This window comes from Lissotriton helveticus (assembly GCF_964261635.1).
Source record: "Lissotriton helveticus chromosome 1_1 unlocalized genomic scaffold, aLisHel1.1 SUPER_1_unloc_54, whole genome shotgun sequence".
Taxonomy (NCBI): domain Eukaryota; kingdom Metazoa; phylum Chordata; class Amphibia; order Caudata; family Salamandridae; genus Lissotriton; species Lissotriton helveticus.
The window spans coordinates 813,968-830,446 of NW_027611697.1; the positions used below are offsets into that span (position 1 = coordinate 813,968).

A 16,479-nucleotide genomic window follows, 5' to 3' on the forward strand; every position below is an offset into this window, starting at 1 on the left:
AGGAGGCGGGGCAGAGGGGGGAGGGGCAGAGGAGGAGAGAGAGGAGGGGGCAAGGAGGGGGGAGGAGGGAGGAGGGGGCCAGAGGGGGAGCGGGAACAGAGATGGGGGAGGAGGTGGCAGAGAGGGGGTAGAGGGGGGAGGGGCAGATGTGGAGGGAGGAGGGGGGAGAGGGAGGAGGAGGGGGCAGATGGGGGAGGGGCAGAGGAAGGTGAGGAGAGGAGGACCCGAGGTAGGGGGAACAGAGGAGGGGGGCAGATGAGGGGGGGAAAGGGGGAGAAGGGGGGTAGATGAGGGGAGGAAGAAGGAAGAGGAGGGGGAGGATTGGGAGGAGGGGCAAAGGAGGGGGAGGAAGGAGGAGGGGCCCAGGGCAGAGGTGGGAGGAGAGCCCAGAGCAGAGGAGGGAGGAGGTGCTGGAGCAGAGGAGGAAGGAGTGGGGGGGAGGTGAGGGACAGGGAGGCGGAGGAGACTGTGTTGATGTGGTTTCTTTCGGTGAGTTGGTCCAGGAGGATGTAGAGTTTCCGGGCATGGTCTGTAGGAGTGGGGGAGGGTCCTAGTTCAGCAAACCACCAAGAGTCGGTGTTCCCGAAGATCAGTTCTTCTGTTTTTTCTGTGTTGAGTTTGAGGCAGTCGTTTTGCATTCAGTTGGAGACGTTTGTTCAAACTAGCTTATGAAACTATAACTTACAGTTCATTGAGATATTAAGGGTTCGTAGAACCCCAGGCAACACATATTTGGGGCTCCCTATTTGGAATACATTTGAATTTATTACCACTTTTAGGCTCAATTGAAGTCCCTATGATGCCAAAAAAGATTGAATCATGTTAAACCTTCAGAACGCGGGGCCGGCAAAAGCATCTAAAAGCCCAAGCTGACTAGACTAGAGTCCACCAGCCAAGTACTATCAAAAGAAGCTTGCACAAATATTGATAAAGATATTTATTTTTGAGTTTGGGTCTAGATCTTTTACTTGCAAAAACATTTTAAGTGGATATCCAGCCAGCTTGTTATTCCCATTGCAGGGAAACCTGCTACGTTTAGTGGACTAGTGCATAATATTACAATAAAAAGACATATGCATATAGCACAGGAAATTGTAGCTTTAGTTGCAGAAAATGTGTTACCATGAATATAGCCTCTTTCACCATTGGCATTCCTGCTACAGCAACGAAAAATCAAAGCTCTGCTTTGAGGATTTTCACAGTCCCATCTAATAACTTTCCTTTTATTTATCTTCCCCTGCCTTGTCCATCATCACTTCTATATATGTGTAAACCTCTCCAGCTCGGCAGTTACCTGTGACCCTGCTGAGTAAGATAATGGGACCGGCCAGGATACAGGAGATGCACTGAGACTGCAAGAGAACAGTAGAGCGAGAGACATGAAGTAGAGGTGGAAGCGAGAGACGGAAATTATGTAGAAAGATATGGGAGGTGGCGAGAGGAAAAGAATATAGAAAAATGTGAGGTAGCCGGATGGAATGATGAAGAGTGGTAGAAAGAGGAAGATGTGAAAGAGAGGTAGAGAAATAGGTAGAGTTTAGGGAGAAGGTAATGTAGAGAGACAGAAGAGGACAGTTTTCCAAGGGGGGGGGGGTGAAGAGAGAGGCAATGTAGATAAAAGGTGAATTAGAGAGAGGTACAAGCAGCAAGAAGTGGACGATGCACGATAGAGTGTGCAAAATGAGAAGGGATAGAGCACAACTTTTCAGGTTACAAGAGTAAAGAGGGGTGAAGTGTAGAAAGAGGAATCCGCTGTAGAGTGAAACAAGGAATTTGAAAACTTATATGAACTGGAGAAAGATAGGTGATGTCAAAATGGAGATATCGAGTTGTGGGAAAATTAAAGAGGAAGAGACAGTTAGGTAGAGCGATCCGGACAGATAAAGTTTGAGAGAGATAGTTGAGATGGAGGGGGTGAGGTGAAATGGAGAAGGAGGTCCAGAGAATGATGTGTGTTTGAGTGAAAGAGCAAGTGATGGAGAGAGAAAGAGAGAACAGTTAATGGTTGAGGTAGAGCAATTGAGGTAGCCAGCAAGTAGTAAGATATTTCGAGATGTGAAGGAAATGGAACAGAGGTAGAGGGTGAGAAAGGGAGTTGGAGAGATTAGGTAGTAAATTAATAATTAGTTAAATCTAAAATATATTCAGTGAGTGAGGGGTTGGTGAGGCAGAGAGAGGTGAGGCAGAGAGATCTGAGCTAGAGAGCAGAGGAGAATGGTGAGGCATGGAAAGCGATGAGAGAGAAGGCGAGGGGGGTAATGTAGTAGAACATGGAGAGAGGATGGAAGTGAGGTAAAGCTGGAGATGAGTTTGAGTGAGAAGTGAAATGGAAGGAGGAGAGAAACAGGGATGTAATAGAGAAACAAAATAAGTGAGGTACAGAGATAGGGATGTGGTAGATGGAGTTGAGTAAGAGAGCGAGGATTAAGAGTGATATAGATGTAGGTACAGAGACTAAAGAGAGAGAGAGGCAAGGGCATGAGAAAGAGGTATACAAAGGGTGAAAAGAGTGACATATATTGGATGAGAGGTGAGGTAGATGAAGCTGAGCTAAAGATTTCAGAGATAAAAGCAAGGGTGGAGGTACACAGAGAAGTATAGATATGTTAAGCAGGACGGTGAGGTGAAGTACGGAGAGAGTGATAAGACACACTCATTTCACTGCAATTGTCACTAGCTGCTGGAGAATGTGAGGGTTAAGACTAGGCAGACCAAGCATGCACAAGAACATGTGAGGGTTAAATCTGGGCAGACCACGAATGCACAGGAGAATGTGAGGGTTGAGGCTGGGCATACCAAGCATGCACAAGAGAATGTGAGGGTTTGGGCTGGGCACACCAAGCATGCACTAGAGAATGTGAGGTTTGAGGTTGTGCAGACCAAGTATGCACTGGAGAATGTGAGGATTAAGGCTGGGCATACCAAACATGCACAAGAGAATGGGAGGGTTAAGTCTGGGCAGACCAAGCATGCACAAGAGAATGTGAGGGTTAGGGCTGGGCACACCAAGCATGCACTAGAGAATGTTAGGGTTGAGGCTGCATAGACCACGCATGCACAGGAGAATATGAGGGTTGAAGCTGGGCAGACCAAGCATGCACAAGAGAATGTGAGGGTTAGGGCTGGGCACACCAAGCATGCACTAGAGAATGTGAGGGTTGAGGCTGCTTAGACCACGCATGCACAGGAGAATATGAGGGTTGAAGCTGGGCAGACCAAGCATGCACAAGAGAATGTGAGGGTTAGGGCTGGGCACACCAAGCATGCACTAGAGAATGTGAGGGTTGAGGCTGCATAGACCACTCATGCAGAGGAGAATATGAGGGTTGAAGCTGGGCAGACCAAGCATGCACAAGAGAATGTGAGGGTTAGGGCTGGGCACACCAAGCATGCACTAGAGAATGTGAGGGTTGAGGCTGGACAGACCAAGCATGCACAAGAGAATGTGAGGGTTGAGGCTGGGCAGACCAAGCATGCACAAGAGAATGGGAGGGTTGAGGCTGGGCAGACCACACATGCACAGGAGAATGTGAGGGTTGAGGCTGGGCAGACCAAGCATGCACAAGAGAGTGTGAGGGTTGAGGCTGGGCAGACCAAGCATGCACAAGAGAATGTGAGGGTTGAGACTGGGAAGACCAAGCATGTACTAGAGAATATGAGGGTTAAGGCTGAGCAGACCAAGCATGCACACTACTGAGCAGATTTATTATTTTTTAGTGCAACACAGTGCACCAATTAGTTGGAGCAGGATGATGTGTGAGGGGGAGAAACAGCGCTGAGCCAGATTTATGAAATACTGCACGCTGCTGCTCACTGTCCCAGCACAAGTACACAGTCTACCTAGTGCCACGCCAAACCTTTACACCGTAGGACACAGGCGTATGTGCTGTCCAGCATAGGATTCATACTGGGAACACACCATTCCAGTACAAAATCCTATACATAAAGTAATCCTTACACAATCCGCAGGTTGTGTTTGTGCTGTGAAGTGCAGCGCACATGCAATGTGTGGAGTGTTTGAAGAAGTGACAAAGTTTCTTTGTGTTATCACCCGCTTCGGTGGCTTTTTTAACATAAAATTCACAGATCCTCAGTACTCTCACAATGCTATATTGAAGCACTGTACATTTTTCCATATTTACGCGCGTTGCTAATATATGAAGTATTGCATGTCCATGGTGGTGATAGAAAGGAGGAGTTTATTTCCTTACAGAATGCTCCATCCACAGATCTGCTTCCTCCTCAGATACTGACACCTTCCAACTCCCTCAACAGCAATCCACATTGCCTCAGAGACTCTGGGATGTCACAGCTCTGTTGAAAAGGCTGCAAGAACTTTGTGAGCCGTGATTATTTGGGCAGTTGCATGTCATTGTGCAGGACTGTGCCCGCCTTCTGCCCGCCCTGTGTGTAGATCTCTGGCAGTAGGTGATGGCTGTGAATGGCTTAAATGAGCCTAATGTTCCGTGACTAAATGTATGGAAGTGATTTGTGTGTGTGTATGTGTTTGTTTGTGTGACTGGCCGTCTTGGCTGGATAAATAATATATGAGTCTGAAAGCGACTGATCAGTCTGATAAAAACATTTGCGCCTGGGGTACAATCTGTGTATGAATCGTGTTTCATGAAATGTGTGTGCACGGCAGAGCTGCATGTCTGTGTAATTGTATGTCTTTGTGCAGCATTGCGTGGAACTGAAGATTTTTGATTTGTTTGAGAGATATCTGGTGTGTTACATTAATTCATTTATAAATGAGGTGTGAGGCTGTGCAAGAAGATTTGGAGTTTGTGTCACATCTGTGACTATACAGTTGAATGTAGTTTTTAAAGAGCAATTTTTTTTGTGTGCGTGTGTGTTGCAAACATTTTGTGTGTGTGTTGCAAGCATTTTGCCAAAGACAAGCCTGTCTGCTCCCAGGCATTCCTAGCCACATCCGCTTGGACCAGGAGTCGGGTAGTATACTCAAAATGTTGCATATTCAGCATGAGATCTATTCTCTTTCAGGTACAGAGATTTTAGTATCCCCTATGCTTGTCTCAACTTTAGAAGTAAATGGCATGTATGCCAGCCACATATATAGAGTAATCTGGTATCCAACAGCCCTCACTGCGGACAAACAAACAATAAGACTCTTCTACATCCTCAGATTGAGGACTCGTTAAAAGCGGCTTAACTAAACCCACCCACCCTAGGCAAAGATAAGGTGGAAATACTAAAATTATTAGAATCTCCTATGCCGGATATCCTGTTCTTAACTGAAACCTGGTTGTCAAGGAATCTACTCCAGATCTCCAGAAGCCATACCCGAAGATAACCCAAAGAGAACGAGCTCAGAGAAAGAGGTGAGATAGCAGTAATTATTCACCAGTGGATCCGCGTATCTCTGAAACAAATGACTCAAACTGAAGGAGTAGATCTGCTCCCTTTCTCAATTTTGGAATTGATGACTTCAACTCGGTCCCTAAAGATAATGAATTTGCTGAGTGAATAATGTTAAGTTTACACCAACACATTACATTCTCAGCTCACATAAAACAAAATCCCTTAGATCTGTTCTGGGCGTATAATTTGAATCAATCCAATATAATCATCTCTCCTTGCATATGGTCCAATCAGTATTTGGTCAGCGTATTCCGGTAGATTTTTCTAACTTGATCCACAAGTAGAAAATGTAAAATCATAAAAGCAGTCAATTAAAAACATCTCATCTCACTTCTAAAAATACAATGGTAAACATAAATATGTACAAGTTCATAAAACAGTTCATTTACTGTAGCTATTTCTAGTTAGTCAACATGAATAACACATCCCATATATTTTCTGTCAGACACCTAGCATTTAAAATGTTCCTTGCTGTCAGTATGCTTTTTAGGAAACCCACCATCGTTCCAATGTGATAATAGTTATTCAACATCTGTAAATACAAAAGAGCAGGACGGCATTGTCTCCATCCCCCCTGTTTTAATAGAGGTATAATCCATCTACGTCGTTCATTTAGGTAACATTTACAGAATAGGATTACATGGATAGTTGTATATGAAGAGATATTATCGCAGGGGCACAGGCATTATTCCCTTGACCAATTGTTCATGTCTGGGTGACTAATCAAACGATGGAAGGTCCCAAATCTAAAACATGTTAACACGTTCCTATGGTATCCCCCTATACAGCACAAAAAAAACGGTTGGATGTTATATGTTGTTGGACTTGGCCCTTCTGGCAGGTTCACCCCATAACTTTTTGCTTATTATATGTGACTTGGTGCTAGTGATTTTTGGCTTCTGCGCACTTTCACTGTGTCCCAGTGGAAAGTGCGTGCGCACTCTGAGTGCGTGTGGTGACATTGGCCTGCCCTCCCATAGGAATGCATGGAGAATGTATGTGTCCCTGGGGTAATTCCTGATGCGTGGGGTGTGCAGGCTCGAGTTTGGTATGTGCGGACTCGTTTGATTAAATGCTGCGCAATGATGTGTGCGGCATGATTGTGTCTAGTGTGGAAGTGCCACTTCTAGAAGTTGGCATGTTTGTGTAATTTGTGTCTGGCTTGTGATTGGCTGGAGCTGGTTGGTGAGCCTGGCTCCATGAGTCATGATGGGTCTGCCACGGTGGTGAGTGTTGAGATTAGCATGAGTGATGTGAGGGAGGAGTACACCTGGGACCTGAATAGGGCTGGGCTTTCCCCACACAATGCTGGCTCCGCCCCCTGTGGTGCGTCTAATGACCCTAGCCTGCCTAGTAAATGGAAAGGGTGGCTGAGGAAAACAAAGTGCTCCAAAACCAGCTGTGACTGGTTTTCCCCCCACCCTGCACACAAAGACAAAGGGAAAAGGTGTATAAAAGAGGGGCTGTGACCCCATGAAAATGTTCTCTTCTTGAATCCTTTCCAGAGAGGGACTGCTGCTGCTGGGTGCCAGGAGGACTGCCACTGGGGATTGCCTCCCTGCCTAGGAGGACCCTGTGAGCTGGCACTTGGGCCCAGCCTTGCCCCCCACCTCCTGAAGGACTTGTTGCTGGACTCTGGGGCATCCTAGCGCTGGGGAGCGCTGTGCCCCTACCTCCTTATTGTTGTAGCACCTGGGGGCGCTCTGCAGGCAGCTCTGCGTGATCCCCTGCCTGCCTAAAAACCTTACTGGACTTTGCCCTAGCGCCTGGAAGCACTGTACTTTTACTTCCTACCAACGCTTGGTTCTGCCTACCCAGGAACGCTGCTGTTAGCTCCTGTAGCCCGGAGCGGCAAAGCCCTACCTCGAGGGATTCCCCGGTGTGGGGATCCCACTTTGTGCCCCCAAGCGAGTGCCCACCTCGCATTTGTGCCGCTCGTGGCATAATTTAGCTAGCGGGTGGCCAGCCCACTTTATATTTAAATTAAGGAGGGAGCCTACCCCTCGTGTGGCCCAGTTTATTATTTAACTCGAGGGAGCCTACCCCTCGGTTGATCGGTGCCCCAGCCTGCAGTGCCTGGAAGGGCCGCTGCGTTACCCCCGGCGACCCCGAAGTACTGCCTCCAAAAACCGGAAGTCGACGGGAGCCCACCCCGCGCTCCGGTGTGGAGAGGAGGAAGTCAGCCGGCGAAGGAGAGAGGAGTCAGGGCTTCCGCATCGGCGGCTGAGCCCTGCGCGTGTCCACCCACCGAGAACAGCCGGCCGCAGGACGAGAAAAGCCCAGGAAAGACCGGTGAGTGGGGCCCAGTATTGGTAGTTGCAGAGGGGGGCGTCGGGACACATTGCCGTTGCCCGCCCCCCCCCAAGTGTGCTCTCTCTGTGGGAGGGCACTTGTGATTCAGAGCCTGTCGAGGCACTTCTGACGTTGGGGGCATTGTTCTAAAAGGCCCCGTGGGGGCCCAAGCATATTCCTGGAGCGGCCCCGGAAGACAGCGGGCCGCTCCCCCCCCTTAAACCCAGCAGCTTCGGGGGCATTCATTACTCAGAGCCCGGGAGAGGCTCTTGGGCATTTTTAGATTCAGAGTCCCCCGAGCGGGACTCCAACGTGTGGGACAGTTCTTCCAAGCCCTGAGAGGCTCCCGGGGGACATTATTGTTGAAAGCCCACGAGGCTTCCGGGCACATTCTTGATTTAGCCCACGAGGGCTTCAGGGGGCATTGAGGCATTTCTTAAGAGCCCACTAGAGGCTCAGGTCATTTTTGTTTATCTCGAGTCCCCCGAGAGGGACCCCCCTGAAGGCACCATTTTGTTTCTAGAGCCCCTGAAGCTCCTAAGGCCCCAGTGGTTGTTCAAACCCACAAGCCTGCCCTGACATTTGGGACACAGGGCGTCCTAGCCCCAGAGAGGTCAGTTGACCTGGGAACAGTCACAGGTTGTGGTATATGTAATTTCCGTGCAATTGTTCTTTGCTGCACCTCTGAATGTGTTTTTATGTGTCATGCGCTTTTCCCTACACCGCTGAATGTATGTTTATAAATCATGTGTTTTCTTCCCTACACCTCTGAATGTTGTGATGCATCATGTGTAATGTGTTCATGCCTAAACCCCTAAACGTATAGCGATACTTAGGTGGTTGTTCTTCCTAGTACAGGTGTTGCTAGTGAGGTCCTGGTTCCCTGCGTAATATTCTCCTAAGGTGGTTAGGGTTGCGTGGGTGGTACTTACCTGTTACCGGTAGTTACTGGTTGTGTGCCCTATTTTCTATTTTTGTACAACAGTGATTATTATTCTATGTGCCAAGTGATATTTCTACAAGTATTCTAAATCTACAAGTGCATATTCCTGACAGTGGTCCATGTGGCCCTGTCCTGTACATACATCCCCTGTAAATTCTGCCCGTGCCTGTTGGCACATTGTAAAGTGTGTGTTTTTATCTAATGTGTTTGCTACAATACAAAGGCTATTATTATACATAACCTTGTCTGGAGTTTCCTTTGTGATGGGCCTTGGGTGTTGTTGCTGGGTGCGCGCGCAAATGCTTAACTTACATAGCCTCCGAGTTTAGCCTTACTGCTCGTGTCACGTTACTAAGGGGGTGAGCAGGGATTATCTTGGCGTGTAACCCCCTTGCCCTGACTTAGAGTGGTGGTCTCTGACTTGTTTTGGCGCGAGCCCTAGTCAGCCAGAGATCCCATTTCTAACATACGTTATAGTAATTATTTGGTGCTGAACCACCATACGTTTATTCATTTCCAGAGCTAACCTGTTCTCTTCCAGGAAAGTCATACAAGCTTTTTTGAATTCCTTCCGATGTATGGAATTCATTGCTTCAGGTAGGCAAAAGTATTCTGGATGCTCAATATCCTGCATAAAGTTTTTAACGTATTTTAGCCAAGTAATCTTGCTGGCATGGTCTAATTTTAATGCGTCAGTTAGGATTTCCTTATTTAGGCCTGTGCTGGTAGAGGTCTAAATTCTATGCCAGAGCAGCACAGGTTGTACCTTGATTAAGTCTGAGATGTATGATACACCTAACTCGTGTGGCAGCTAAAAACTGGGGTGCTGGTGGGAACTGTCAATATAAATCTGAAAGCGTTTTCGACATGTTGGATTGGTGCACAATCGTGAAATCTCCATATTCCTGTCCCAAAGGTTGCTATGCTCACGCATTTATCCTGGTAGATTTTCAGGAGAATTTCGGACGGCCTTTTGCCCAGTTTTTCATAAAATTAATTCAGGCCGCAGTAGACTTCATAAACAAAAGGCTCCTATTCTTGATCACTTGAGCCCAAGACCCAGTACGGTTAAATAGGACACCCAGATATGTAAAATAGTTAATAGGTTCTACCCTGCTCCCTGAAGTTTGAAAGCTTCTACACTTTTGTTTCCCTCTCCCACAAGTCATTATAAAGCTTTTCTTTGCATTCATTTTCAAACCCAGGATGTCCATAACACTAGTATAAAAAGTAAGACCCCCATGTAAACCAATTTGTGTACGTGCCATAAGTAACGCATCATCCGTGTAGAGAAGGGAGACTATCGGATGCTTATTTACATATGGCGGCTCCCTAGCATTTGACACCAACTCCTGTTCCAATGCGTTGGTATAAAGAGTGAACAGGAGTGGTGCCAAAACGCATCCTTGCCTCACTCCCCTCTCCACTTTGAACAGTGCGGTACACTCTCCCTTAAGTCCATAACGAACTTTAGCTGTGGCACCAGAGTGTAAATGTCTTAGAAACTCGTTTAGTGTTGGGTCGACCTTGAGATCACTAAGAATGCTCCACAGTGTACTGTGTATAATGCCGTCAAATGCGGCTGTAAGGTCGACGAATGCCAAATAAAATGTCCCTGATTTAGCCTGAGTGTACTTTCCACTTAAAATACTAAGATTAAGAGCCTGCTCGTTGATTCTGAAACCAGATACAAAACCACAGTGTACATCACTTAAAATATTGTTTTCTCCTGCCCGTGTTTGCAACCGATCTAAAACAATCCTTCCTGCTACATTCATAAGTGACTCTAATAAGGATATCGGGTGGTAGCAGGCGCAATTTTCCCGATTCCCCTTCTTAAAAAGTGGGACAATGATCGATTCGCACCATGTGTCTATAAATGCTTTTGCACAGCATGCTCATAAAACCTGTGTTAATATTGGGGACCACAGCTGCGGAATTGACCTAAATACATTAATTGGTACCCCATCCAGGCCTGGGGCCTTGCCACTCTTGCTTGCATTTGTGGCCATGGTTACATTTTCAAGCATGATATAAAAGTCAATAGGCAGAAAACCCTGGTGGTCCCCAGCCCCCTGCCCTCCCCCCTACTCCCCCTGAGCACTAGCATGCAGTCTGTTTCCCTCTCTGTGGCATTCAGTAGGGAGTAAACATTTAAAAAGAAGAACACCCAAGTTTTTTCACCAATTGCCACCTCAATAGAAGGCGCATGGGGCTCGTTAGTAAAAAAAGGTGCGTTCACGCCCTGCCAAAATAGGGAGCTGTCTTTACTTGTTGAAGCTTCTTTAAGATTCTCCCAAGCCTTCTCTTTCATTTCATTTATCCTAGTTTTTCTAGCTTCATTGTACAGCTTCCTACATTTCCTATTTATCTCCTTATCTCTTACTTACTTATGTAAGGCTATATTTTCTGAAGTCAAGTCTGAAAGAACTCAACCACCTTATCCTTGTTTGAAGAAATAAACAAGCTTCATGTATTTGTGATCAAGGTCAAATCCGGGTCACCAATGACCTTGCCCTCCAGCAGTCATGGAATCTCTGACCTCCCAATCAATCAATCAATCAGCATTTATAAGGCACACCCCTAATGGTATCTGGACGCTGAGGCTGCTGTGTCTCCGTCGAAAAGCGAGGTCTTGAGCAATCCCCTGCAGAGCGTTTTCATCAATTCAGCAGCTCAAGCTGTCGTTCCAAGTGTTTTTCAAAATTCTGTAGAGCTCACGATACTAAAAAACCAGGGAGAAGTCCCGGATTTAACCAAGAATTATCAGGTAATACCTCTGCTCCCTTAACCTGCAAAAACTATTGGTCAGAGAACTGTCTTCAAGAGGTTCCAGGCTTTATAAATACACCAGCTCTCAGATAATTCTTATCAATGGAATGTCAGCCTCACCAGTCCAGTCTCAAAATATGATGCAATTTGATGATTACTTGATGAGGTTGAATCAGCTAAAACTGAATATTGACCAAACTGAGATTGTAATTCAAAAGAATAAGACCAACGTTTGGAAACAACTTTACTCACCAACAAAAATGAGATTGACACTGGAGCCTAAACCCACAGCTAAAAGCTACTGAGTGATAATCGAAAGTATTCTTAGCAAGAAACAGCTGCTGGAGCAGTAGGATCTACATGCAGATTTATGCTGAAACTGCTTAAGAAACTAACCCCACTCCTCCCACTTTAGACAAGAAAAGCAATTGCGGCGGCAGCAGTCCTATCTAGATCGCATTATGCCAACCGAGTATATGTAAGATTACCCAATAACACCATTCATAGACTACAAGTAATTCACAGCGACGCAGCTTGTTTACTACATCATCTACCGAGGTGGACACACGTCACACCTATATTGAAATAACAAATCCAGTCTAAGACCCTCTGCCTCAGCCCTAAAGGGTTGAGAGGTCTAGCCCCTCACTTCATTGCAAGATACACCCGCAAAAAACTTACGATCTCACTTGAATTTACTTGCTATTCCGAAATTACAGAAGATCAGATCAGGTGGACGCAGCTTTGTGGTACAAGCTCCTTCCATACGGAGCTCTTTCCCAGCTAAATCCATTTGAATCTAACTTCAAGTGTTTTCCCAGAAATCTAACAGCCCACAAGCCTGCTCATACCACATTCTTCCCTGGTCTGATTTGTTGTCTTCTCTTTTGCATATTTCTGATTCCGTTCCAAGAAACCCCAGGTTGAACATGCTCTCTTTATATGTAGAGACATAAAAAGCATCTTGTAAATCCTGTAGAGGTTTGGTATGTTGGTGCGTGCTTCCGTCACTGAACTGAATATTGCAAAAGAGAGGTGTACAGTGCAAGTGAGAATGAAAGAGCAGTCTTGTCTGCTAGGGTATTATAAACCTTTCATTGCTGCAAGGCTGTTACAGTATAAATTATTTTCATAAATGTGTGAAATTTGAGCAGACCAAGGAACACACATAGTGTTGGAAATACATTTCAAATCAGTGCGTTTCATAATATATGAACTATGTTATGGATATTGTTATATTTTAATGATTTAATTTTTTTCTGGTTTTAGAAATTCGCAATTTCCTCTGATCACACTGGGGTTGGTGAGACGGGCAGGAGTATTTTGGCCTAGTGGTCCTGTGATAACGTGTTATCTTTTCTCTTTTCCTCTCCTCTGTAGACACTTGAGACTTGAATATCAGAGTACCAGAATGGAGAGAAGACGGGCTCCAGGAAAGAAAGTGACAGCGCAGTGTTCATGTGAATCTCTCCTTGACATCTCAACTTCAGGATCCCGAAATGATGCTCAGAGGGACCAGGACCTGGAACCGCTTTCGGAGAACCTGCCCCACATTATCCTTCTATCCATGCTGGAGGAGTTGGAAGCCAAACTGGATAACTTGATGAATGCTGTGGAGGACGTACCTTCTAGAGTCGCTGGGCTGATTAAGAAAATCTGGATAGAAAAGGATCAATGTTACCTAGATAATGATATGGTGTCTTTGGAGATGGTCTCTTCAGCGAGCATTAGAGATTGTACTGTTAGCCGGTCTCCTGTGACACCTCAACTGGACAGGCCAGGGGATCCGAGCTTGTGTCTTCAGACAGTGTTTTCTGATAGGCATGCACCAAAGCAGGACTGTAAGCTCTCTTCTCCGACTGATGTTCAAGTGCGTCCATATGAGCCAAACCTTTGTCTACAGCCAGTGTTTCCCGATCGTTGTGACCCACGGGAGGACAAGTGCTTGCAACCTGGGTTTCCAGATGTACACGAGTCGAAGCGAGACCAGTGCATGCAGCCTGGGTTTCCAGATGTACATGAATCACAGCAGGACCAGTGCATGCAGCCTGGGTTTCCAGATGTACATGAATCACAGCAGGACCAGTGCATGCGGACTAGGTTTCCAGATGTACACCAGTTGGAGCAGGAACAGTCCATGCAATCTGGGTTTCCAGATGGAAATGGACTACAGCTGGATTGTACTCTATCCAGATGCTCTCAGATGGATCCTCCAGGCAGATCACTGGAGGCAAACCCGTGTCTTCACTCAGAATTTGTGCTTGGCCAGGCACCAGAGCAAGACCAGAGCATACAGTCAGCGTTCCCAGAAGAGAGAGAACCAGATGGGCACCTGAAGCAAGAACCATCCCCGTTGTCTGCTAATAGCTGGGACCAGCAACAGAACCTCTACTCACACCCAGTATTTCCTGAAGGACATGAACCACAGCAAAACCACCATATACAACTCACGCTGCCAGATGGGAAAGAACATGATGATCCCTTAGAGGAAGAATTTATGTGTTTTGTTTTCCAAGTTTCCCAGGAGAACCGCAGCCTACAACCCGTGTCACCTGATGGGATGTCATCAGACGAACACATAGAGTCTGGGCTATTGTCCTTGGATGAGTTGGGGTCACAACAAACCCAGCGCCTACAGCAACACCTATGCTTGAAGCAGGAACGTCCTTATGCGCAGGATCCAAATGTGAACTACGAGCTGGAATCTATGCATCCTGAAGCACTGGAACGAGAGCAGGAAGACAAGCTAGAACAGACCTGTGCAGATGCACCGGGTTCAGATCAGAACAACACGGTGGAACCACTGCACACTGCTGCACTGGATCGAGAGAGAGAATCGGTGCTTCCTGAAGCACAAAAAACAGATCAGAACAACACGGTGGAACAACTGCACACTGCTGCAGTGTTTCGAGAGAGAGAATCGGTTCTTCCTGACGCACAAAAAACAGATCAGAACAACACGGTGGAACCACTGCACACTGCTGCACTGGATCGAGAGAGAGAATCGGTGTTTCCTGAAGCACAAAAAACAGATCAAAACAACACGGTGGAACCACTGCACACTGAGGAGCAGGATTCAAATCAGAACTGCAAGCTAGAACCAGCTTGTACTGATGCACAGGGTTCAGATCCGAGCTACATACTCGAACCACTCCATCCTGAATCACAGCATCAACATCAGAACTGCAAGGCAGAACTGCTCTGTCCTGAAGAACAGGGTCAGCCTGTGCCTCCATCATACCTAGAACTGGACACAATTACTGCAGATGAAGACGCCCCCTCAGACTCAATGGAGACAGGACCAACACAGTCACATTTATTGCCATCCAAAGCCACCCCAGGTATGTGTTTCACTATAAATGGACACGCGGAAGGCATACTAACACATGTAACCTCTTTAGAATGCATATGGGCAGATTTTAGTAAGTCTCCGAGGGAATTAATATGGTTTGGGTGGGTGGAACCCCCTGAGAGATACTGACCCCCAGAGTACACAGGGTGCATATGTGTCCCTGCACACTTCTCTGGTTCCACCCAGGACTGCATCCTTCCTGTGCAGAAACAGGCCTGGTGATGGGACTCTGCATGAGACAAATAGGCCAGTAGCTCTCGTCCTTCCTTGTTCGTCCCCATTCCAGGCTGAGGAACTGGAAACGGCGCTATTCATGGGAGGAATTATTGGCTGGAATCAAACTTATTAGTCTGATGCAAGTGATGTGGTGTTCATTGAAAATAGCAGACATGCGCAGTCTAGAGAGGAAACTGTTTCCTGTTGCACAGTTACAGTGGGTAAAACTCACTCATCTCCAGTTCCTGATATAAAAATCCTAGCCTGTATTCAGCCTCAACAGTTCTCTAGGAGTGCACACCTTCTCCTGATAGACAGTTACACAAAGTGATTTGTTATGTGTCACTGGTGAGTTCACCCTCCCAACCTCTAGCTCAGTCTCAAGTGTGTTATGAATTGTTTTATGCGCAGACAAAAGTAGCGATCTCCCTACAGCAACATCCTGCCTTTAGCAAACTCTTTTTTTTTTTTTAACGAACTTTATTCGTGAATGTACAATCATCACAGATGAGTGTAATCATTATGGCAAATTTGCAGTACAACACGTTTTTTATTTTTCTCCCCAACTCCACACACATATCGTAGCATCCCCGTCTAGTACATAACTTCCCAGTTGTGCATACAGTAGGGAGTGACTCTGTTTACTGCAGGGTTTATGTATGCCCACCCACACGCTCCCCAACTATCCCTCCCCTTCCCTGCCAACTATGGTGCTCCATTTCTCCTAGCCGGTCTAGTTTTGACTCCCCTGCTTTATCCACTCCCCTCCAGAAATATTGAGCCGCGATTCTACCAACCCCCCTGGTGCAATCCAAGGGTCCGTTTTAATCCACCCACTTCCCTCATGGCCTCAATGCATTCAGGTGTCCCGGGACGGCGGCTGGTCCTTGTCCGCCATTTCCAATAGCATGACCTCCCAGTCCATCGCTAGCGGGGCTTTCCTCCTACCACCTTCTTCCTCCTTCCTGAGGGCTGCCCCTTCTATTCTGCCCCACTTCATAACATCCGCTCGCCATGTTTCTATCCTAGGCGCCCTCGTGGACTTCCTCTGCATAGTGATTTTCCTAATTGCTAAGAGGAGGCAGCAAACTCTTTAAGTATGTAAAATGTCATCGCATCATGAGTTAGGGTTTACACACCCGTAGTGCGAGTTATGGATTGTGGTTCTAACTAGAACTTGCATATTGCAGTGGTTTGATCCGTTTTAAGTTTTAACTATAAATGCTCTTTACCCTTGATTTTTAAGCGATTTTTTTTTTTTAAGATCCATTAAGGTGTAACAAAACCAACTATAATTTCACTTTAACCTTATTCAGTGAAAATATATTAGGGATAAAGTACCTCCGGCCACACATTATAAGGATATTGCATGTCAGCGAGGCGTTCCATAACTATATAGAGGAGCGAGGCCGAAGGCAGAGTTAATTTATAAGGTTATGTGACTCCGAGGTGACTTGCAGTAATCTTATAATGTGCGCCAGGTGGTACTTTAGCTCATATAATGCATGTTCACACCATCACC

At 46.4% G+C, this 16,479-nt stretch overlaps 1 protein-coding gene across 1 annotated transcript in view; it reads left to right on the forward strand.

Moving 5' to 3' along the window:
- Positions 1 to 16,479, forward strand: part of LOC144806221 (uncharacterized) — a 61,254-nt gene that overhangs the window by 496 nt on the left and 44,279 nt on the right. The window contains exons 2-4 of the mRNA XM_078672625.1: positions 12,770 to 13,451; positions 13,524 to 14,108; positions 14,220 to 14,730. Coding sequence (XP_078528751.1) covers positions 12,801 to 13,451; positions 13,524 to 14,108; positions 14,220 to 14,730 — 1,747 coding nt within the window. The 5' untranslated portion in view covers positions 12,770 to 12,800. The remainder of the gene's footprint in view (positions 1 to 12,769; positions 13,452 to 13,523; positions 14,109 to 14,219; positions 14,731 to 16,479) is intronic.